Here is a 24,483-nt window from a genome sequence, read left to right on the forward strand (position 1 = left end):
GTATGTAAGATATGCCATCAAAAAATGAACCATGAATATTTGAGTCATTTCAGTTTGTCTCACTTTGAATTCAATTTAGCAGGAAGTTCATTAGGATAATCTATTAATTTATTTGTGAGGGAGGATAACTAATGTCAGCCAGTGTTAAAGCAGAAGTACAACAACAACATAACAACACAGAACAGAAATTCACAAACATTTGAGTATCAATAAACATATCAATGAATAAACACATGAAACTAGTATGAAAAGCATGAAGAGTTCTCCTCATCGTGTGTTTGGATCTCCAGCTGGAGACCGCTCTGTAAATGTAATATCTTTGTAGAGTGTATTCAAACACAGTATTTCCCAACGCCGTCTCCACTGTAAATACATTAAGGCACCGGTAACACGACCACGTTTAAAGTGAGAAGTCACCATTTTTACTTTTTCATTTCCCGCAGTGAAAAGACTTGTAGGACAGAGGATGGAGCGGTTCTGGATGAGCCTCAGCTATGAAACCTAAAGTCTCGTGACGCTCTGCAGTCCTGCTCACCGTCCACTCACTCGCAGAACATTTTCAAAAAGTTCCAACTTGGCAGCCCTTTTCAAAAAGCTGCGTCTTCAGTGGCTCTGAGCACCGTTGTCGTGTGAACAGACCCTCAAAACAAACCAAAGGTTTTTCTCACTTGTGATCGTTTGTCAAACGGAGGAAACAGTTATTATGTGTGGACCTGGAAACAGAAAAACTCCAAGTACTTATTCGTTTCATTCTTTTAAATGTGATCAGGTGTAACACATTCAACCTCTTGGTGACAGATTATTGCACAGATTGGGTTATTTTTCCTTCCAAATTCACAATAATTTGCTGCAGGACTGAGAAGTTTCATCACTTCCTCCAGCATCAGGTTCCACTTCCTAGTTACACATTTCTTTTTGTGTGGGGCTCAGTGTGTCCTCCCATCACTCCGTACCCCCACCACCTGCAAAACCCTTTTACTGCTCCTGTTTACACAATATGTCACTTTTAGGGATTATTCTAAGTTGAACATTAAAAAAGGAAAGTTTCTATCACTTAATCCTGAATGGATTACTGGATGGATCCCACCTTTAATCTTGTGTAGTCAGGACTGAAGTTACCAGGAGCCATGATCACTATCTGGACTTGTGCAACACGTGAACCTCGTCTGCACAAAGCTCTTAGGCACTTAATACTGACGAATGAAATTTCCAGTTTCCATCTGATCATCCTTGTTTAAATATTCTCCAAGGCCCCTCAGCAACATTTTCATGTGAAAATGCAAAACATTTATTGTGTAGTGATTAAATCACTGGAGGGATTATCTCGGTTTGGAACCTTCTGCGCTTCGGTTTACTTGCCAGAATTAGCCTCAGTGTGTGTTTGGATTGAAGCAGAAGACAGTAAAACTGAGAAATGAAGCATATCTGGTCTTGTCTCCTTAGATTACCCTGTTTCTCATTCATATGTGTTTTCTTGTAGACGTGAATCATCAACTTATTTGTGAAATCCTCCAGAATCCTGGTGCCAGAGGAAGGTCATTGGTAGTTTTGAGGTTCAAAGAGTTTGATGAGCTGTCGGTCACCATATCACCCTTCAGCTTTAAAGCATCTCCTTCTAAAGTAACCTTCTTTTTTTTTTAATCTCTGTCACCAACCATCCACTTGCTTTTTGTTCCTGGGAAATGATTTACAAGGTGACTCATTAGGCATTAGCATTAGCATGTATTCGGTTTGAGAAGCGAGTAAAAAATCTGCCCTCCAGATCAAAGAAAGGACATTTGGTCCTTTGCCACGAAGGTTGACGCACCTTTCGCTCACATGTCTTCGGGGTGCTTCAGAGGCTTTGAGAAGGAAGAGTGGTGTTGAAAGGCAGCGTCAAGCGGGACTCTTGGCTGATACAGTCAACGCCTGCGGCTCTCGGCGCTGTTTTATTCTCTGCTTCTGCTTTCAGAGCCACAGCCTGTAACAGTTTAATTTGTCTTAAAGTCAGCCTCTTATGAGGGCTGCTTAACCTCTTTAAAAAACTTCCATCTCTGCGGCTGGGGGGCATTTTGCAGGAACAAGCCTGTGCAGCACCTCCGATCGCATGCAGAGGCGGGACACATGGAGCTCTTGGAAAGGTGGGGCCCAAGGGTTCTGCTATCAGGGACCCTCAGGGGCCCGGAATACACCTTACAGTTTAATAATTTTACAATTATCCTGCAGTTACAATCAACAGACCTGAACTTTGACTCAAGCTCCTTTTAAGAGATATCAAGCTCAGTTTGATAGCATTAATGGTGGTTTGTAAGTCAATCTTTGTAGATGTACTATTGTTCATTGTTTGGACTGGAATTCTATCATAAGCGGTTAGTTTTGTTTTTAATATTAGGTTTACAACCAAGAACATGTTTTGTCATGTGGCTAATTGGCATCTTGTAAATGTTACATATAATTGAGAGGAATGCACCAATACCACTATCAGCTTTGGGTCCAATATTGCATGAAGTACTTGTACTTGTGAAAGTTCTCCGATACACCCTGGCGTGTACTATGGGACGTCATGCGTCAGCAACGTTTGAGCTCAGGTACACAAGAGAGGACGAGTGAAGTCCTGGTTTAGAAGCTGGTTAATGTTCATGAGAATGACAAACATGAGACTTATTGTAAATTATCTTCTGCCAAATTATCCAGAGGAGGTGAAAACCAGTTGGTACAACAGCAGCAGAGATATTTGAACCAGCAGAGTTAGCCTGATGTCGCTCATTAGTTTAACTGCTCAGTGGATCCAGGAGGATTGTGCTACGTGCTACGTGCTACATGCTAAAGAGTTTAGGCGCTCACACACCAGTGATGCTACATGCTAAACATGATTAAAGTCTGACTGATACTCTCATACAATCGACTGTCTACAGTGCATAAATACACGTTATGCATTCTGTAGGCCAGTGATTTTCAACCAGAGAGACAAATGGAAAATTACCGAACTCACTTAGTTGGTTTAAGAAAAATTGGTCACAAGCAATGATTTGATACTGTTGAGCCTCAAATGTGTTGGCTGACCAAGAAACACCCTTCCTCGCCAACAGGTGGCAGTAGACAGCACATTACTACTGACCCTGTTGGTTGAAAACAATCAAATAAGTGATGTGCAGGAGTGAACAGTAAAGATACCAGCAACCAAAAGCAGAACTGACGGGTGGGACATGGTGCAGTGACAAGAAAGTGATGGATAGAGATTTGAAAATGAAAAATTCAGACTCTGATTGAAAGAGGTTAAATACATCAAGTTTTTTCCTCCCATTTTTGATACTATTAAATACTTTTGCCCCATTTTTTATATTAGAATATTTTCATTAGAATAAAATCAGTAAAAAACAGTAAGAATTGTCATTAAATTTGCTGTATGAAGCTACAATATGTTGTTTCTTTTATTTGTAGTGTGCTGCGGGATATTTTGAATGTAAGAAATGTGCCGTGACTCACTGAAGGTTGAAAACCACTGCTGTAGGCTAGAAGTCTGTTGGAGGCGTGCGCAGCGACAATGGAGATGCTGTGTGGAGATGGTTCATGGCAACGCAGAGCCTTCACACATATGAAGTATGAATGAGACGTACGGGTCCTTTAAAACAATGGTATCGGTGCGTCCTAGTAATCTATATTTATTTAAGGTTGGACAGCGACCGTGTAATTATTCACTGCAATTAGAGATGAAGAGGACATTTGGGATGCTCATGGAGAAGAGGAGGAAGAATCCCACTTATGTTTCCTTCACAGATGAAAACATCAATTGAGAAACACGGACCTTTCATGACCGACCAGGGGAATGTTAACTTAACCTTAAAGAACTCATTTCTCCACTTGAGGCCTTCACAACATGATCTTCATGCTAATGCTGCTTTGCAATAAATCAATAAAAACGGCAGTTATTTTGATGGAAAATGTTTAATTTCAAACAACTAATGAAAGAAGTTTCCATTTTGTGAGTGAAGTCCTGGGCTGGAGGAACCGTTCAGGGCCAGTTTCTCTTCTCTGACTCTTCTTGAGCAGAAGTGGGGAAAGCAGTGCATGAATTAATGATGAAGGTGAAAGTACCTATATAACACGTCCACTAATGGGATTGTAATGAAGTAAGTACCCAAATAAAATATAAATGCTTTTGTGATAGTAGGTGTGGTGTGTTTTGGTTAATTATTTATTATTAATAATGTCAGTACTGCTTGAAGTGTAACAGGTAGTGTAAAGTAATATAGGTAGTTTTTTCAGGTAGGGTCAAGTCTTTAATTTACTGTAAAGTTGTTTTAAAAGACCAGATTTTCTTCCATCACATCCGGGGGTCACCTCAGGAGGAGTGATGGTGAGATCAGACCCAGACTCCGACTGGACCAGACTGCCTGAAGAGATGCTGAGCTGTAACTAATCTCTCAGTTAACCAGTCGTCTAAATGCCCCCCCCCCCCCCCCCCCCCCCCCCCCCCCCCCCCCACAGTCATGAACTTTGGGTCATTACCAGAAAAATGAAGGAATTGTTTCCCTCTTTGTGACAGAGTGAGGAGTTCATTAATCCCAGAGAGATTCTGCTAATCCTCAAGATTGAGGAGTCGGTCGAGGTTGTTCATCTAATATGGACGCCTCCTGGTCATCTAACCGACAGAGAATTACCAGGCAGGCTGTGACGAGGCCCCGATGTCCCGATGTCCCAAGGCCCCGATGTCCCGAGGCCCCGATGTCCAGAGGCCCCGATGTCCCGAGGCCCCGATGTCCCGAGGCCCCCATGTCCCGAGGCCCCCATGTCCCGAGGCCCCGATGTCCAGAGGCACCGAGGCCCCGATGTCCAGAGGCCCCGATGTCCAGAGGCACCGATGTCCAGAGGCACCGAGGCCCCGATGTCCCGAGGCCCCCATGTCCCGATGTCCCGAGGCCCCGATGTCCAGAGGCACCGAGGCCCCGATGTCCCGAGGCCCCGATGTCCAGAGGCACCGAGGCCCCGATGTCCCGAGGCCCCGATGTCCCGATGTCCCGAGGCCCTGATGTCCCGAGGCCCTGATGTCCCGAGGCCCCGATGTCCCGAGGCCCCGATGTCCCGATGTCCCGAGGCCCCGAGGCCCCGATGTCCCGAGGTCGGTCCGGGACTCCCCACAGAGATTAGATCTCTGGTTTGATCTGAGAAAGACTTGGGGTCTTCCCAGGAGAGCGGGGGCAGAGATGTCTGGGCTTCTTTACTCTCTTCATCCAGGCAGGACCAAAGATGGATGGACGGATGGATGGATGGATGGATGGATGGATGGATGGATGGATGGATGGATGGATGGACGGATGGACGGATGGACGGATGGATGGATGGACGGACGGACGGACGGACGGACGGATGGATGGATGGATGGATGGATGGATGGATGGATGGATGGATGGATGGACGGATGGATGGATGGATGGATGGATGGATGGATGGATGGACGGATGGATGGATGGATGGATGGATGGATGGATGGACGGATGGATGGATGGATGGATGGATGGATGGATGGTGTCATCATGTATTAATCTTGATACCTTTTGACATGATAGGGATCGGTTCACTGCAGCACTCTCCCTTGGCGTTAGATTTGATGTGAGCGTTGCTTCCCAGTCCGTCCAACACTTCCTCGTTACTCAGTCAGTCGTTCCATCAGGAAACAAGACAATCGCTCCCACCTACAGCTCTTTAAATGCTGTAAGAACTAAATCTGGAAGCAGTTAGTCAGGTTTTCATTGATAACCATCCTTTCATGCTGTGTTGTGGTGCAACACAGCATGAAACCAATAGGAGGGGAAACACTGTTATTATCGCTTTAAATATCTCCACACTCCAGGTGAGGGTTCAGGAGTACCTCCTGTGCTCTCACCTGAAGCTAACACTTTCACAAGGTAAATCTTTACGGAGCAGCAAAACACTTTTATGATCCCAGTGTAATAGTATGTTGAAGTTTTTTTCTTTTTTTATGAGTACTAGAGTAAAACCTTCATTTACATTTATTGGAGAAGCAAACAGTCAATAGATTGAACTGCCTGGCAGGTTGTAGGTGGTGAGAGGGGGAATCCCAGGCTGCAGTTTGTCCTGTGTGTGTGTGTGTGTGTGTGTGTGTGTGTGTGTGTGTGTGTGTGTGTGCGTGTGTGTGTGTGTGTGTGTGTGTGTGTGTGTGTGTGTGTGTGTGTGTGTGTGTGTGTGTGTGTGTGTGTGTGTGTGTGTGTGTGTGTGTGTGTGTGTGTGTTTGGGAAAGTAAGAACATTGTTGGCTCGTCCAAACTTTCAGTCGCCACTTTTTCACCTCATCTCTAATTTAATCCAATGAAGCCATAATCCATTTTAATCTCTTGGTACACTCTTTATCTTAATTAGACCACTTTATCTTTCCCTTCAGCCTGATGCTCCACTTTTGTTTGTCTTCATGTAAACTCTTTTATGACATATGTGAGTTAAATGCAGATTCACTTATTCTTGTGACTTAATGTAATTATCCCACTAAAATTAGTATTAAACCACAATTTCTATTAACTTCTGATTATTATTTATTTTCATTTCCACTTATGTCTATAGGTGCTTTGAGTTTTATTTTGAAAACACCAGCACAAACCGGAAGTAGCATGCTGAACTCATCGCTGCTTCTTAACGCGCCTGCGCGGTTTCGTTTCTGCAGCCGGAGAAGAAACGAGAGAAAAAAGGAATGAAATCCTGCTTGTTACACTAAAATTATAAAAATCTTTTGTATAATGATAAACTGACTTTAAAATCTCGTTTTGAGGTTGTAGTACTGTTGAGGAAGCACTTTTATTGTCCTGAATTCTTCGGACTAAAACGCATGAAGGTACCGTGTATTCCTGCTAGCTAGTCATGCTATTAGCCTACATTTCTTCTTGATTTTAAAGAGTTTAAGTATTAATTTCATGGTTTGAGTAGAAAATTCACATTAATTAATCCTCTAGCCCTAAAATCAGCACATTGTGAGAAGTGTGAGCTCCCGAGTTCCTAAAAGCTAAAATATCATTTTAAGTTTGTTTACTAAAAACTGTAAATCACATAAATTTTGTTCATCAAAAACAATGAATTTCATTCAATTTATTCAAAATCCCAAAGTTGTTATGTTCAAAATGATTAAAAAGAGAGAGAATATATATGACAAATACAAGTTATGCCTTTACTGTAATCTGCTGTTTTTCTGTACTTAAAGTGAATTTATTTGTAAAATGTGATCATATGACTGCAATTCATTGTTTTACAATAGATTGAAATGGTATATTTAGTCATTTAGAAACTAATATTAAGGAAATAACTATGGTTGTGAACTATTAATTATTATGGATTCCTAAAAGAAAAGACAGATTTTAATGTTGTACAACACTTTGGAATATATTTTATGAGAACCTGTTTTCTAAATATACAAAAGTACAAAAAATAGATTCCTGGATTAGCTCAGCTGTATTGTTGGTAGTTTTCATCCATTGGAGTTTCAACAAAGTTGTTTTGAATCTAATTAAACATATATAACTTTTTGTAATAGTTTCTCAAACTCAACCAATCACATATATGTAAACCAATTGATTTGATTTATGTTATTACATTTATTTAAAGAGAGCTACAATAAAGTATTTGCATTGCAGTAATTATATTATTTTTCATTTGATCAACCCAGAAAAACCAAATTAACAATGAATTCTGTTTTCTTAAATATTAAGAAATGCAACACTGAGGTTGAGGTTTTTTATTTCAAAGTGATAAAAGATAAAACGTACAATGGGGGTCTTATTTTAAAAAGCCAACAATATAATGAATAACAATTCAATAACAGAGAGAAACGGGTGACCCTTTGCTTCCTTTTCCAAAGACGTGGATCTGATGACACAGTTGGTTTAAAATATTGTAGTAATTTGAAATAGTTACAAAAAAATATACATCTATTCTTAAGACTCATGATAAAAGTGCATGAAAGGTTCTTCAACCTCCTGGGGGAATGGGCCTTGCTTTTCTAATCAATGTTACAAAGGGAGAAAGGTTCCAGGTCACCAGGAGGAGCTTCTATAGAACAATAATCTGTCCAACCAAATCCACGTGTCTCCAGATTGGACGTTTACATTTCCTCTGTAAAGCAAAAGGTTCAACAACTTTTGAAAAGCAGAATTACCTCAGTAATACATTGTAACACTTTGGAAAATATCTTTGTAATTCTAAGTTGATATATTTGAGATACCAGGTTAACAGTTGATGAACAAGACAGCAACCATGAACTTGTGGTACTTCTTCTCTAGTTAGTCTCGAGGTAAATCTGAACACTTCCTGCGTATCAGCCACTCGATGGCTTGGTGGTTTGAAGCGTCAGATCGGGCCTCATGTTGACTCTCCTGCTGGAAGTAATGAAAGAGACCCGATGGAGCACAGGGTTGTACTTGGACTGAACCGGGGGATCTAATGTGTGTGTGAGCACAACTTCACAAACGTATAACAAAAACCTGCTTTGGGTATTTCCTGCTGCTGCTTCCTGCGTGGCTGATGTAGGTCCTCTCCCTCCTGCAGCACTGACTCAAGTCATCGCTCTGGTTGTGATGGAAATGTAAAGAGGCCACAGCTGAGCTCCGGCGTTATCAAGGTCCAAAGTCCTGAAGAGGTTCTGCTTTCCGTAAGGGCGCGTTCACAGTCCTGTTTGATGGACCAGAGTCTCTTTGGTTTGAGGAAATGTGAATGCACCCTGAACCCGGTTCTGGATTATTCAAGCAGAACCTGGTCCTCTTCAAATCACCGGTCTTGGTCCTCTGTCAAACGGACTTTCCAGCGGCGGGTTGAGGGTTGAGGGGACGGGACGTGGAGCGCAATGCATTCTGGGTGTGATTCTGAAAAAGACGCAGAAAAGAAAGCAGGAGTCCTGAAACATTTGTTTTCTCCTGGGAAATGTCTGGTGCGTCGACGTGGAGTAGCGAGGAAGTGGTTCCTTTACCAGCCATGGTTCTAGTGGGTGGGGTGAGAGGACGGGGAGGACGTGACCTGTGCAATGCATTCTGGGTAGTAAACTAACAGCTAACCCTGCGAATCAGAAGAAGCAGACGCAGAAAGAAAAAGTGGGAAGAAGGTATTATTTGATATATATTAATGATATCTGGTCTGAAGACTCGATATCATTTGTGGCTAACCATTAGCCAGGGGCTAACTAGCCTAGCCACACGGGCTAAAGCGGCGGGACTTTCGGTTACGGTCTGGACCAATCAATGAGCCGTGTTTCTTCTTCACTTCCTCTCTGGTCAGTGTGTGTTTCAGGTGGCAGCGCCCCCTAACCAGCAGCTGGTGTAACTGCGTGATATTTTACAGAAGGTTTGATCTGGTCTGGAAAGTCAATGTAAATGGAATATTTGCTCTAAAGATTCGATCCATTGGCAGCAGCATCAGATGGAAGTAAAAAGATGATATCTGCTCCAGTTCTTTCCAGGAGCTGAAACGTTGCATCGTTTATAGACTCATTCAGTCTCTTACGAGTCCGGCTGACAGAAGGTGACAAGATCCTGTGATGTTTGATGTGCAGAAGGGCGATTACTTAATATACCTTAATATAATATAATGTATGTGTAAGACTTGCTCCTGAGATTCGTAGATATAATCCTCGTGTGTCAAACTTTCTAGAACTGAACTGCTGCTGAGTCGTATAATTGTGCAGGAATCAGTAACTATAAACTAAAAAAGAAGTAACTGAATCTCCATCTTTGTGAATTCTTGGGTTTCATGAGCTTGTTCCATGGCTGTCGTCCCGTCAGCTGCATCACGCTTCGCCTCTTTCTGAGTGTCTGCTGCTTCTCTAGACTTTGTGCAGCGAGCGAAGCTTCAGCTTCAGCTTCAGCTTCTTCCCACAGTGAAGAAATGTTTCTCCGTTTGGCCTCATGACTCAGCGCCGCCCCCTCCGCCTGCTGCTCGCTCTATTTGGCCGGAAGCAGAAGTCCAGGACGACGTTTTAAAACACTTTTCCAAGAGTTTCCCATTTTCTCTCTCGGTGGAGGAGAAAACAAAGCTGATGCTCTTTACTGTCCGAGCCTGAGCCTGAAGCCTGCTGAGCAGCCAGAGGACCACAGCTGGATGAAGCTGCAGTTTGCTTCCCTGCTCGGGATGCTTCTCTGGGTCTCCATCGCAGCCTGCTGCAGCACTGATACTGCAAGCAGTCATGCTGAGGCCTGTTCCTGCTGCACTGCTGCCAGACACATGTCTGATGGGAAGGTTCTCCCCAAACACATCAAGATAACAAGCTGCAAATAAAATGTTGAGGAGAGCCAGAAGCCTGACTGTTATTGTTTCCCCACATTTTGTCATTTTCTGTCCAACTGCTCTGACGTTTGGGAGTTATCTCTCTACAGTTATCTGACAAGAGGGGTCATGCAGGTAGAGGCTGGGACTTTCCACTGGATTTCATAAGAACTATAGATAGATAAACCAGTTTATAATCTCCACTTGTGTTCTTTAATCTGTGGTTTGGCTCTTTGGGCAGATGTGATTAAAACTTTAAAATACAGTTACAGTTACTGAAGATTCTTCAAACTTGTTCATAGTTTTATTATTTTGTGTAATTTGTGCATAAAGACCACCAGGAAAGCTGCAGAGCTTCTGTCTGCAGTGAATCAGTCCTGGGCTGAACGGCTCGCTGCCCACAGCAGTGACACGGCTCTGTGCAAAAAAAAGGAGTGTAAGGGTTACTTCCTCAAGTTAATAATTACTTTGGATTGACAGTAACTGCTGGACTAAATCCACTACATTTCAAAGAAGTGACTGCAAACAAACACTTTCTTTTTCTTTACAATCCTTGTGGAGACGATAGGTGAGCTTCCTGAACTGTTCCTTGGAAAATGCAACCTGAGCCGAACAGAACAAACAGAACAAACAGAACAAACAGAACACCTCTTCATTTTTTAACTCTTTATTCTTCACCGTTGTGTGAAAAAAACACAAGAGTGAAACTTCCCAAACACAAACAGTTTGTCTTGCATCTGCTGCCTTTCCCTCCACTTGACTCATGTTTGATGTGTAAATAGACTTTCTTTTCCCTTTGAGTGGCGCCTTGAAGGCGTGTGTGTGTGTGTGTGTGTGTGTGTGTGTGTGTGTGTGTGTGTGTGTGTGTGTGTGTGTGTGTGTGTGTGTGTGTGTGTGTGTGTGTGTGTGTGTGTGTGTGTGTGTGTGTGTGTGTGTGTGTGTGTGTGTGTGTGTGTGTGTGTGTGTGTGTGTGAGAGACTCTGCTGTTGGGAAACCCGGCCTGATGTTGTTTCCCTCGCTCGCTGTACAGATGTGACAACATTTCACTAAAAGTTTCTCAGAGTTCATCGTCAAGATTTCTTCTTTATTTTTTCATCCCGTTCAACAACTGAAGGATCGTCGTTACCTGAAACTTTAGTTCAGAGGAATCAGAAAGCCATTGATTGTGTTGCGTAATATTTCACCCGGACAAAAGAAGCACTGTGCAATACGACAGGACTGAACAAAATCTCATAAATGTACGCAGTGTAAAGGTCAAGCTGAACTCTGTGTTTGATTGGCTCATTACTTTACATTCCAACTGGTTGAGTCTTTTTACGGCTCAAAGCTCAGGAACTGAACGGGAGAACTCTGGATCCGTGGACCTGGAGGTGGAGACATTCTGCAGAACCAGACTCAGAGGACATTCGTGCATATTTTAGGTGTGACTGTATTAAATAATAAGCAATTTTCATATAAGCTGCTGCACACAAAAACAAACATTTATTTAACCTCTGATGTACAAAAAGATTTCTTCGTCACCTTTCATCATTAGAAGGAACTTTTTTAAAAATTCACACTCAAATTCCTGCATTTTCTCAATGAGACGGTTTCTAAAAACAATCTTCAGAAATATGTGTTGTTTAATATTTCTTAAAACGTTCAGCTTTTGAGCTGTTAAGTTTTCGTCTCGGTGTATTTTTTTTTTACATTAAATGTCAAAGTTCAACATTTATTCTGTTTTAAACAAACTAAACCTGCATGAACCTGCAATGTTGGTTTGTTTGCCCGTGAGAGTTCACCTCCGTCCTCGTTTGTCTTCCTTCGGTTTTCCATGTGACGGAAACCAAATTTAACACAAACTTTTTAAAAGCTGAATGTGTGTGTGTGCGTGTGTGTGTGTGTGTGTGTGTGTGTGTGTGTGTGTTCTAACAGCGCCGGCTCCATTAGAAGAGCTAAATGATTTTATTACTTTCCCTCTTTCACAAAGCGACAACTTCCTTCTAGCACAGATTAAAATCCCTCCTCATTATCATGATGTCTAAATAACAGTTTAAATGTTCTGTAATTCTAAAAGCTGAAATGAGCAGAGACCAAATCTCTCCCACGTTTGGTTTGTTTTCATTGGCTTCATGTAAAATCGTTGAAATCTTGTGTAAAGCTCTGAACTGGGGGTCGTGACACTCTGGAGGTAAATATTCTTATTGTCCATCTCCTTGCACACGTGCAGAAGAACTATTTACTACATCAGTGCAGTCGCAGCTCCTCCGTCTCCAGGGAGATGGAGCAGAGGATCATTTTGTTCATGGCAGCGTTGTCGTGTGAACAGACGCCCCCAGAACACAAGTTCTGCTTTTTCACTTGAAAACGCGTTAATGGGGTTAGGGTTAGGGTTAGGTTTAGGGTTAGGGTCAGGGTTAGGGTTAGGTTTAGGGTTAGGGTTAGGGTTAGGGTTAGGGTTAGGGTTAGGGTTAGGGTTAGGGTTAGGGTTAGGGTCAGGGTCAGGGTCAGGGTTAGGGTCAGGGTCAGGGTTAGGGTTAGGGTCAGGGTTTGGGTTCGGGTTAGGGTTAGGGTCAGGGTCAGGGTCAGGGTCAGGGTTAGGGTCAGGGTCAGAGTCAGGGTCAGGGTTAGGGTTAGGGTCAGGGTCAGGGTTAGGGTTAGGGTTAGGGTCAGGGTTAGGGTTAGGGTCAGGGTCAGAGTCAGGGTCAGGGTCAGGGTTAGGGTTAGGTTCAGGGTTAGGGTCAGGGTCAGGGTCAGGGTTAGGGTTAGGGTTAGGGTTAGGGTCAGAGTGATTAGAGACCTCGTATAACGCAGGTCACCTCCTCTTTTCACTCCCCGCACATTAATATGTCATTAATTTATGTGCTCTGTCTTTATTGCCCTCTTTCTCTGCAGGATGACGGATGTGTGCTTTGTGCCTCCGACTCCTCCACCTTTCTGACCCGGGGTGTCGAACACATTGGACTGCTCAGCCTTCTTCAGTGGCTGCCATTAAGCAAAACGTCTTATTTTTCCTTTTTTGGTTTTGTTAAATTGCAGAGAAAGTGAATAAAAGTAGTAAACTAAGCAGCGTCATTGTGGACAGGAGCAACAAGACTCATCTTATTAGTGGACTTTGTCTTTATATTGAGGGTCAAACTGATTTTACGGCCCCAGGAAGTTTTATTCGATTGTAGAATGTAAGAAATGGTTCATTTTATTGGAATGAAATCTATTAAGCTGAATTGAGTTCATACAGCAACAATTTCAAGAGACAATGCAGAACGTTTGTTGAGTCTTAGTCTGTTTAGATGACCGCTGCTGAGAATGCAACTTTTTGAAAACAGCTCCCAAGGTAAAGTAGTACTTTACTGAAAACGCTCCGACTCCGTCACACAGGAACCCCAACTATCCAACTTTCCAAAGAAACTCTGGAAAAGAAGATGGACGCTTGTGCCAGGGGTCTGCAGAGACAGGGAGTCTCATGGTGGCCTGGGCAGACGATGCCGTCGCTGGATGACGACGTGGAAACGGTCTACCTGAGAGCTGAGCACCAGTTACACGCTGACGCTGGTCAGAGCGCCGGCGGTGATGAAGGAACGTCCTGCAGAACTGTGACCTGGACCAGAAAAGGAGGCTGATGGAGGAGCTGCTCTCACGCCAGAGCGCCTGCTGTTTCTTCTCCAGCCTTCCAGCCGTGCCAAGTCTCTACAGGGGGATTTCCACATGTGCTGACTCAGCAAGACTGCGCAGCGAAACGGCTGCGAGCAGGATCTGTGGATCCCTCACTGTGTACCTTTGACACACTGCATCTACTTGAAGGAATGACAACAGGTGTGAGGAGCAGTTCAGAGGATAACCCCCCAAGCAGGATTTCTGTTTGTTTTGTTCAGATTTGCGAGTACCTGGAAAGCCTCGCCGAAACCTCCAGCACCGGGGGTCAGGTGCACTCGCTGCACTTTGCATGTGAGAGACGGCGATAAAGCCTCACTTTTCATAACGAGATCAGACTTGCCACTTCACTGATATACAACACCAGTGGAGGGATGTTTGACATTCTTGTGCTGCTGCTTATCTATCTGATAATGAGTCAGACCATCAAGGAAAAGCCTGTGGCTCCATTTCAAAGAAGAACCGGCACTAAGAAGAGATCGGCCAGTGTTACAGTCGGCAGGGAAAATGTCACTTCCTGACACATTGATCCTTTAATAATGCAGGATGACATCAACAAACAATGGACTTCTCTCTCTCAGCCGAATCCCTGCTGAAGCTGGAGTTTTACATGGAAATGCAGAATGGTACAGGTGAGTAGAGGCAGGTAGGGTGTGAGGCACGCTGGATGGAACAGCAGATCAATCAATCATCATCGGGATGTGAAGGAGGCGTCACACTGTCAGTGGTGGAAGTACAGTAAACACACAGCCTTACTGTAGGGACAGTAGGGGGGGGGGCTTCTTACTGATTCTCTCTCATTCTCTTTTATCAGTTATGAGCGCCCCCGCCCCGACTGCTTGTCCCCCGACCCACCGTCTCTTCACTGCCCCCCCCCCCCCCCCACCCCCCCACCCCCCCCCCCACCCCCAGGCTGAGCTCGGCTGACAGTCGTCTCCACCAAAGGGAAGGATTTATCTTTATTTCCAGACAATTTGGACTCTCAAAGGAGACAAGACAATAAGTCCAGATAAAGAGAGGCAGTAGAAATTAGAGAGGAATGTTTGCCTTAAGAAGAAGCTGTTGTGATCACATCAGTGAATACCAGCTGGGTTTACAGTATTAGGAGGTTTACTTCAACACCGCAAAGAAGAAAGGTGTGATTCACCTTTAAAAAGAAGCAGGTCAAGGTTTTCCACTGACTCTCCACTGGCAGGAGTCTGAGATCAGGTCGTAGAGGACGAGGGTGGATCTCCTCATCACTGACATCCCAACAGAAAGAAGCAGATCCACGAGAACAAAACAATATAAAACTCAATAGATGAGTGCTTCTGAAACCCTATTCTTCCTTTTATTGAGTAAGTCTCCAGACCTCCTGTATCATCTGTCAGAACGGATCCAAAGTGAAGCCAGAGATAATCCAGACCCAGGCTCTGGTCACCGTTCAAGTTAAAACATTAACTGGTTTCATATCATTGAAACATCTTGGAATATTGGGTGATATTATACATGGTATATGTGTGTATATAAATAGATGAGTATTGGAATGATTTGGATTCAATATGAAGATTGGATTATGTATGATGGCTGATGAGTTATTTAGAGCTGAACTCTGGAGACTGAGAGGTTTCTCCATGGAGACCGATGAAGAGGCTCCAGGATCACTGTAAAGCCACTAGAAATACTATATATAAGTGCATATGTACCCTTACAAATACAAATACAGTCTCGTGACTGAAGATTCAACAGGATTATTTGTAGAAATAATTCAGGATTACTGCGTCTCTGTTAAAATAAGCAAAGAATCTAAAACCACTAGAAATGTCATCACTCGTCCAGGATAAACAAACCTTTTCTCCACATTCTCCTGCAGCGTGTGAGATGATAAAAGAGTCATTCAGTGCTGTGATTTCAACATTTTTATTGGGTACACCAACACAGTGTGTGTATTATAAAAAAGTGGGCGGGGCCAGAGGAGGAGTCAGTCCCTTCACCCAGGGTGCAGGTGACCAGCGGTCAGTCAGATCATTGATGGATGGAGTCAAAAACTTTACATTTCTGTGTCAACCTGGAGTTCTGAGAAGGATTACAAACCTTTTTTTTTTTCCTGTTTCCCAGATTCATTGTAAATTCCAACAATCTAAATTTAACATTCGCAGCCTCAGAGGACAGTCTTCACTCCTGTTTGTAATTTCACGGGTGGATCCACTGATTTCAAAGACTTGGAATGAAAGCAGAAACAACTAGTGTTGAAGAGAAATAGTCGACACCCTGCCATCAAGACATACCATGCTAACATGTCAGGTTTCCATTCAGACGGCCTTCACCTCTGTGTCGCCAAGCAGAGACCAATCAGAGCCCAGAGTGACGTCCAAAGCAAACAGCCTGTCTGCTTCAATGCAACGTATTTACATTCAAACTGATCCTGCTCAAGTCTCTTCATAGAACGTTGTAACACACTGCCGAGGCAGAACGCTCCGTCCTGAAGCTGCTGTCGTGGAGCTGCTTCATGCTGCAGGCCCACTGGTAGTCTGGGGGGTCGTAGGAGGGATACTGGGCGGTGGGGAAGCTCTCCGGCTGCTGGGGCCAGAAGTGAGGCTGGGGGTAAGCGCTGCACTGCTGGCTGCCGTACGACTCCGACACCAAGCCCATCTGCTGACTGGGCTCCAGCCTGGTGGGCGAACTGTAGCAGGAGGAGGCGGAGGAGGAGGAGGTGGAGGAGGAGGAGGAGGAGAATTCCTGTGGGGAGGCGCTGTAGTAGTCCCAGTGGTTATAAGGGGCCAGCGACTCGTTGGAGGAGTAAGATCCCTGGAAGAGGGGGAGATGGGGTCAGCTCCAGGGTTGGGTTGAAGATACATCAAGCACATTTACAATGAATCATCCGGGATGGTGTCCTGCTCTGAGGCTGTAGAAATCTGTTTTTATGTTTTTATACTGAATTTCAACTGTTTTCTCTAAGAAACTGTAGTTTAGTAAGTACAGCAACAGTTCGGCTGGTTAGAACCTTAGTTTTATTGTAAATTAGCCCCAAATCTCTGCCTTGATTATTCTCTAAAGAAACAATAAATAAATGTCACAAATCAAACTTAGTGTTGGCCACAAAACGGAATTACTTAAAATAACTGAAGTAGTCCCTCGATATTTCAGTTTATTGGCAAAAATATTTCACATTCCCATTAATGATGCGACTAGAGAATCTATAAGAACATATACTGATGACACTGTCTTTTATTATTGATTCCTCGAGTTAGAAGAGTGAAAAAAACGTTTTATTAATTAGAAATGCACTTTTAGATTTAAAAATGGCTTAAAGTCTCTGAAAAGATGTTTCATATCAGATCATCTGTGTTGTATTTTTTTTAATATAATTGTAAGGATGCACTTGATCTTAATTTGTCTTCCAAAGGAAATGTAATCTCAATAGTACTGCATGTTAAAATAATGGTAAGAATATCAATAGCTGTGATGGCAGAACAAGCTTGTTCAGGGTATATCTGTAATAAACTCAGGAGTTACACACAAAGGAAACATGTTAAACACAGTCAGACACCTCATGATGAAAACAGAATTAAGAGTTATATCTAAAACAGTGTCATACAGATTTCACCTGAAAGTTTTAAAACACCAAATATTTGCAAAATAAATATAATGTGTAACTGATTATTAAAGTAGATATTTACATTTTAAAAGAGGAAAAACAGGTTTTTATTGTCTTTTTTGACATTCTTTTCTTTAATCTCGAGGCTTTGCGTTGATCGTGTTTCCTCGCAGGAACCTACCATCCCGCTGTAGTCCGCATGAGGAGACGGCTCCTGGCCCCAGGTCTGCGGGGAGGAGGTGAGCTCCGGCAGGGCAGGGCTGTAGCTGAAGCCTCCGCTGCTGCTGCTGCGGCTGCTGCTGTGGTTGTTTTCGTTGTTGTTGTTGTTGTTGTTGTTGTTGTTGTTGTTGTTTACGTAGCCAAAGCCGGACATCATCTCTTCCCCGAACTGCGCCTGGACGCAGCCGAAGTCGCTCGCCTGCGCCAGGATGCCGCCCGGAGCCGCGTAATGCTGGACGAGCAGCGGCAGGAGCGGATCAGCCTGCTGGAAGGCTGCAGGGGGGTCCGGGTAGCCTGCTGGAGCTGGAGAAGATGTGCATATTTAGGATTAATCGATCAAAAAAACCAAAACAAACAAACACAAAAGAAGAAATTAAAAGGCGTGTCTCGTGCGCAGCTTCATCCAGGTGCAAATGAAGCTTTTAGACACCTCCAGAAAATCTGTCTTCATGGAGGGGAGTCACGAGCGTGGGGCCATTTAAATGGGACTATAAGTTCATTTAAATAAATGAGATGGAGGAGTGATGTCAGTGGACCATCAGACGCTCTTTGGAGCTGCGCTGTCAATAATTATCCAGATGCGCATTCCAGTGTCAGGCGCTCCTGGCTGCGGCCGCGGCTGCGCCTGCGGCTGCGGCTGCGGCTGCCATGGGACTGTGGTTCCCCGTTCACGGCAGGTTGCAGCCTGCTGAAGAGAGCAGCGCAGCCGTTTAACCGGCAAAGTCAGGCCGCAGCCATGCAGTGCGCATGTTGACCGACATTTGTGGCGCAGTGGTCAGAGCAGGCGATTGAACCGAGCCCAGTGCGAAGCTTTGACTTAAATAAGGAAGTTCCACTGGTGGGATGAGCCAGATGGCAGGGTGGGAAGACTTACATGGAAATGCAGGCGTGCAAAGCTCCTGGAGGTCCAAACAGGCTGGAGACACCTGCTGATAAGGTGCAAACAGAGACACGTTCATTAGAATCTCTGTTGATCGGACATAGAATAAATAAATAAATCAATAAATCAATAATTATATCTTGTGTTTCATTCTGTGTCTGTTTCTTTGTTAAAGGAGTGGACTCAGACACACAGAGGAGGGATGGGAAGAGAGGAAACTCCACTTTACCATTTTCTGTCTCTTCTTGTCGGCCTCTCGAGCTCTCTTCCTCTCCAGCATCTCTTTCACTGTCACCTTCACTCGGACTCCCAGGTACACCTGCTTCGCTGCGGACAAAGGACCTGTCGTTACCCACCACACATCCACCAGGGAAGCTCCTCTCCATCCAAACCCCAACAAATAAAACCCTGTCACTTGTTCAATAAACGTTAAGCTCCAAACAAACGTTCCTGATTATTCTGTTTATTGTGAAATCCTACAAACATTTAGAACTTTTCGTATAGAAAATATAAAAACCTATTTAGGGAGATTTTCTTGGGAATCCTAATAGTAAAGTGCGCAATGTTGTGGGTACTATGGAGCCCTGCTCCCGGCTGCAGAGCCTCCCAGCCTCTCCGGCTGCTGCTCCCCCCCCGTCAGGATCGAGCTTTTTCCGGACTCGCTGGTTCTTTGTCTGACGGTGTGCGCCAGAGATTCCAAGTCTCCCAACCAGAGCAGGGAAACGTAAGTACGCTTTGGTGATTAAATCGGTTAAATCGGTGGTTGAGGGGTAAAGTCGGGTCCGTGCAGGGTGGGACGTTGTTCGTGATCGTTCGGTGAGTTTGTGTAAAGTGGGCGAGCTGTGCAGAGCAGCGACAGGCGGAGAGCTTCCCACCACCGGCTCCTTCAAACGGCCGATCCGCGGCTCTTTCACCTTAAATAAAACGTGTGTCGGTCCGTGTCGCACAACTTTGTCCTGTCATATTTAGATCAGAGGAGATTGTAGTCGAGTAACGCGAAAACATCCCCACCGGTTCTGACCAGACCACGGAGCTCTGCTCCAAACTCAGCTTATCGTCCCACCTTTCCCTCTCTGCATCATGTCACTATAAGAATCGACTAAAATTGGCATTTGTGGGTGAATTTTCTATCTCTGGCTACGGGAAAGTTCGATTTGGAGATTTAAAAAGCGCCTCGTCGGTTATGGGTGCGCGTGATTCAGGCCTAAAGGCGCAATTTAAAGAATCCAGGAGTGGCGAGTCTTTTGGAAAAAAAAGTTGACTTGTTGCTTTACTGAGCCTCGACAAGTTAAGCATCACCTGATAAATATTCATACAGCTCGGCGCTACTTCATGATTTGTCTTAAATGTGTCAAATAGTGGCCAGAAAAGCTGAGGCAGACACATCCCACTCCGCGCGCAGCGCTGCGCACAGGCGCGCACACTCAGGCGCAAACGTTTCCAACACAAGTCATCAACTTTCCTGATAAATGTCCTCAAAAAAATATAAATGCCTTTGAGTTGGTCCTCGAGACTCAGCTCAGGTTTGATAGAAATGTCGCAGTAAAAAGAGCGAATGCGTTTAAAAGTCCGCGCAGGAGCTTATAGAAAGGCGCAATTAAATTATTGTGATTTGTAAAATAATAAGTTTAGGAGTTTAATTCAGTAGTTTGTTCTCATAGGTGTTGTTAAAACATGTGCAGAAGAGACACACATGTCCCCAAAACGCCACCTTCCCCCTCTTGTCTCGGTCTGGATTTTATAATATTTGCTCTTAACATCAAATTCTCTTTTTTTTTTTCTTCTTTCTTTGGAACAGGTATTTTTTATAGGAAAAGCCACAAAAAGCAGCGTCCTGGAGCAAAATGAAGGTCGAACTTACCACTCATGTTGGACAAGAAGCAGGAGGATCCTGGATCAATTGAAGGCCAAAAAGTCTCTCTCCCACCTGCAAACTGGCCAAGAGTGAAAATTTCGCAAAAGTCTCCAAAAATATCACACCAAAGGTCTTGTAGTAGATTCAGAGCCTGCAACAATACTGTAATATAGCTGGGTATATATTACTTTGAGATTTTCTCTCTCCTTGCCTACTATTTAAAACGGCCAGAACTCTTTCATTTGACAAGCTTTTGATTGCGCGTTACTTTCAATTTGAATATTCAGAGGCAACCGAGTTAGATAGATTTTCCCCCCAAAATCGATACTTGTGGACATCTATGACCCCCACTCTAATGTAATGTACTATTATTTTGCACCACAACCCCCCAAAACTATAGTTTTATGAATTTTATCCTCATTTTGCAATATCAGAGCATCACAGCCCTTCATTAAGTTGTGGGAGGCCGTGATGCGCCCCGCGCGCGCCCGGTAAGCACTCCATCGTCCCCTGCTCGCGGCCACGCGCTGCCAGGGGTCATTCTGCACACAGAAAATCACATTAAATTACATTTTGGGCTTTATTTGATGAGAAAAAGCTTAAAAGTGGTAAGAAAAGGGGGCGTGACTGCAGGGCAGCAGCACTCATCTCTGCCATCTCAGGCCTCCGGCTGTCCTGCTGCACGAGCCGCTCCGCTCCTCCAAACTCTCCCAATATCACTTTTTACACACTTTCATCTACTTTCAATACCACAATTAATACTTTTTCATCAATTTCGTGTTTTTATTTCTTTAGATTTTTCAGTTTTTGGTCAGGTGTTTGATGAAGAAACTCACCAGCCTGGAACGAAATTTCACATAAAAACAACTCGTGAGTGTTTTTTAATTTTCTTTTTAACGGTAATGATCAAAATGATCATGGCTTAAGTGAATTGTTTTAATAAAGTGGTATTTTCTTCTGTGCAGCAGAACATATTGTACCAGCAGCCACCGGGATCTCCTCCATCTCCTGTGAGCAGAACTTGTGTGGTTGGACCAGGAAGCTCTTCAGGCCCGTTTCACCTCCGACTCCTTCACTACAAAACCTTTTTCATTTTAGAATCAGACTCGAAGTACCTCGATGAACCCGCATAAAGTATTTAGTATATATGTTTAGGTTATACGTGAGGTTCATATCGATTTTCTTTTGTTGCAGCATGTTGGATCAGATTTTATTTCTATTTTCCCACTTTATTAAAATCTGTTAGGATGTTTTTATAAACGGAGTTTCTGTTTTCTTCATTTCCCCTTTTTAACAGAATTTCCCCGCTAATATTTAGTTTATATTTGTGGAGGTTACTTGAATTATTATTATTATTATTATTATTATTATTATTATTATTATTATTATTATTATTATTATTATTATTATTATTATTATTACACACTCCAAATAGAACCCAAAATGTCCGAACAGGTTTCTTGAAATCATTTCCGTTCTTTATTACTCATCAAAGAGGTTCGATAATCTTTGTTGAGTCTTTTTGTTTTGAAAGTTTTTACAGTGAACGAATAAAAACCTTAAAATTCTATTGCACTTTATTCTAATCTGCCTTACAAAATCACAATTTTATCTTTTAAAATGTGTGTATAGTGATCTGCACTTTATCATTTTAACTAGTGTATACTTCACACTGAACTGTGTTCAATCAGTTTTAAATGTTTTTAATGTTTTAAATGTTTTTAATCTGAGGATTTGATGTTGTGATTCGGACCTCTTGGCCAAAACATATAAAGGAGATCTGATGATGGGTTTATTTTCCTGGTTAAATGAAGGTTAATTAAATACAATTTTGTATTATTAACTAAAATAGGTGAGATTTAAAAAAAAAAAAAAATCTATATCTATATATATAATTTCAGGTATTTTCTTTTTTCTATTATGTTCCTTTTTTAACTGGATTATTATTATTTTTTATATTGTTTATATTATGTGATCGCTTCATTACTTTATTGAATATTTTAATTATTATTATTATTATTATTATTATTATTATTATTATTATTATAATATTTGGTCTATGTTCGTCTTCGTTGTCCCCCCTCCCTCGCTCTGCCTCCCCCCTCTCTTCAGACTCGAGCTTCTCCTCCTCCATGCTGCAGGGACAGCACAGCAGCGCCCCCCAGTGGCTACATACCAATACCCCCTCATTGTGAACACAGACTCAGTGGAGTAAAACATGTTTAACCTTCTGTGAGTTTAGATTTTGTTCTAATGTGTGAACAGATTATAGTTTCTGTAATTATTCAACCTCTCAACTCGCTTCTCATCTTCTGAAGTGTTTGGTCACGTGTCATCGCAGAGTGGCTCTAATTTAAATGTCCAGATTTACAGTTTATTTAAAAGAATGTGGATCTGAGGCCTTTTGGTGGAACCAGGTCAAGTCCAGGGTCTCGTTTATACCACAAAGATTTATATGTTTATATTTATAAAACAAGTATTGCTGGAATTCCCTGAGCTCCTTAGAGCGACTCATTCTTTCACTAATGTGTGTAGAAACCTGTTTGACTTTACTTCTTCTACTGCAGTACATGGGATGCGTTTTCAATCCTGCCCAGCAGGTGGCGGTGTTGCTGCATGTTGTGTGGACGGAGAGTAGAGCTAAAGAGGAAGAAAGTGATATTTGTGTCGTAAATCATAAAACAGAAATCACACACAGTAGAAAATAATTCTACATCCTCTACTACACCATATATAATAATTCTCTCGTCATTACAGCTAAATATATTAATAAATCTACTGAACGTGTGAGTAGTGATCACATTAACTCTTAATCAAACAGAAACATCAAAAGAAGCAAGAAATCTGGGTTTAAGTTCCAATGTTCCCCCGAAAAGAATTTAGAAAACAAAGAAATCTGGTATGAAGTTTTTCCTGCCAGTGATTCCCTCGAACAGGTCAGCATGGACTGACCCGGAACACTGATCCACCTGAAGTTCTGAAGGCTTCAGGAGGTTCTGTACAGGAGGGGAGGACCACACACTGATCCACCTGAAGTTCTGAAGGCTTCACGAGGTTCTGTACGAGGAGGAGAGGACCACACACTGATCCACCTGAAGTCCTGAAGGCTTCAGGAGGTTCTGTACAGGAGGAGAGGACCACACACTGATCCACCTGAAGTCCTGAAGGCTTCAGGAGGTTCTGTACAGGAGGAGAGGACCACACACTGATCCACCTGAAGTCCTGAAGGCTTCAGGAGGTTCTGTACAGGAGGGGAGGACCACACACTGATCCACCTGAAGTTCTGAAGGCTTCACGAGGTTCTGTACGAGGAGGAGAGGACCACACACTGATCCACCTGAAGTTCTGAAGGCTTCAGGAGGTTCTGTACAGGAGGAGAGGACCACACACTGATCCACCTGAAGTCCTGAAGGCTTCAGGAGGTTCTGTACAGGAGGAGAGGACCACACACTGATCCACCTGAAGTCCTGAAGGCTTCAGGAGGTTCTGTACGAGGAGGAGAGGACCACACACTGAGCTGGGACTTTGTACTTTGTGGGGAAACACTGGAGCTTTTGAAGACTTCATTTGACTCCGTTAGACGAGAAGGTAGAAGATGTTCTCGCCGTCTGTGAGAGGGTCAGAAAACCAGCTCAGCATATCGGCGTGAACGTTTCCTGAGGCGGTTCATCGCCGCTCCTTCCTGGAGGTGAAGCGGTTCTGAAGCTCCGCCGCTGACCTGATGTGACAGAAGATGAAGAAGATGTAAGAGAGAGCAGGAGCAGGACACCAGCTTCTGCAGGACACCAGCTTCTGCAGGACACCAGCTTCTGCAGGACACCAGCTTCTGTAGGACACCAGCTTCTGCAGGACACCAGCTTCTGTAGGACATCAGCTTCTGTAGGACACCAGCTTCTGCAGGACACCAGCTTCTGTAGGACATCAGCTTCTGTAGGACACCAGCTTCTGCAGGACACCAGCTTCTGTAGGACACCAGCTTCTGCAGGACACCAGCTTCTGTAGGACACCAGCTTCTGCAGGACACCAGCTTCTGTAGGACACCAGCTTCTGCAGGACACCAGCTTCTGTAGGACACCAGCTTCTGTAGGAC

The 24,483-nt window shown here is 43.5% G+C and overlaps 1 protein-coding gene and 1 long non-coding RNA gene across 6 annotated transcripts; one reads left to right on the forward strand and one right to left on the reverse strand.

Annotated features, from left to right (window-relative positions):
- Positions 1-15,875: 15,875 nt before the first annotated feature.
- Positions 15,876-20,569, reverse strand: linc.pou2af1 (lnc RNA pou2af1). Of its 5 annotated transcripts, none has more exons than XM_080459211.1 (5): positions 20,400-20,569; positions 18,768-18,865; positions 18,533-18,584; positions 17,621-17,961; positions 15,876-16,649 (listed from the first exon to the last, which is right to left on the reverse strand). In XM_080459211.1, exons 1-5 carry the CDS (start codon positions 20,404-20,406, stop codon positions 16,281-16,283), a joined length of 867 nt encoding a protein of 288 aa, XP_080315337.1. In that variant the 5' UTR covers positions 20,407-20,569; the 3' UTR covers positions 15,876-16,280. The 5 variants fall into 5 exon arrangements, with proteins under 5 accessions (XP_080315337.1, XP_080315334.1, XP_080315336.1 ...); XM_080459208.1 differs by lacking the exon at positions 20,400-20,569 and adding an exon at positions 19,838-19,960 and having other exon boundaries at positions 18,533-18,587; XM_080459210.1 differs by lacking the exon at positions 20,400-20,569 and adding an exon at positions 19,838-19,885.
- Positions 19,174-21,656, forward strand: LOC308107086. The gene is made up of 3 exons (XR_013935186.1): positions 19,174-19,262; positions 20,337-21,263; positions 21,359-21,656. It is a non-coding gene; the product is annotated as an uncharacterized lncRNA (long non-coding RNA).
- The last annotated feature ends 2,827 nt before the right edge of the window (positions 21,657-24,483 follow it).

The sequence above is a fragment of the Lipophrys pholis genome, assembly GCF_963383615.2.
Source record: "Lipophrys pholis genome assembly, chromosome: 3".
Classification (NCBI taxonomy): Eukaryota; Metazoa; Chordata; class Actinopteri; order Blenniiformes; family Blenniidae; genus Lipophrys; species Lipophrys pholis.

What these genes read in the sequence shown, in the direction of transcription:
- linc.pou2af1 (XM_080459211.1), bottom strand. An exon ending in ACAAGAAGAGACAGAAAATG is followed by an intron (nt 18,585 to 18,767) that starts GTAAAGTGGAGT and finishes CCTTATCAGCAG; the next exon opens with GTGTCTCCAGCCTGTTTGGA. An exon ending in TTGCACGCCTGCATTTCCAT is followed by an intron (nt 17,962 to 18,532) that starts GTAAGTCTTCCC and finishes CATCTTCTCCAG; the next exon opens with CTCCAGCAGGCTACCCGGAC.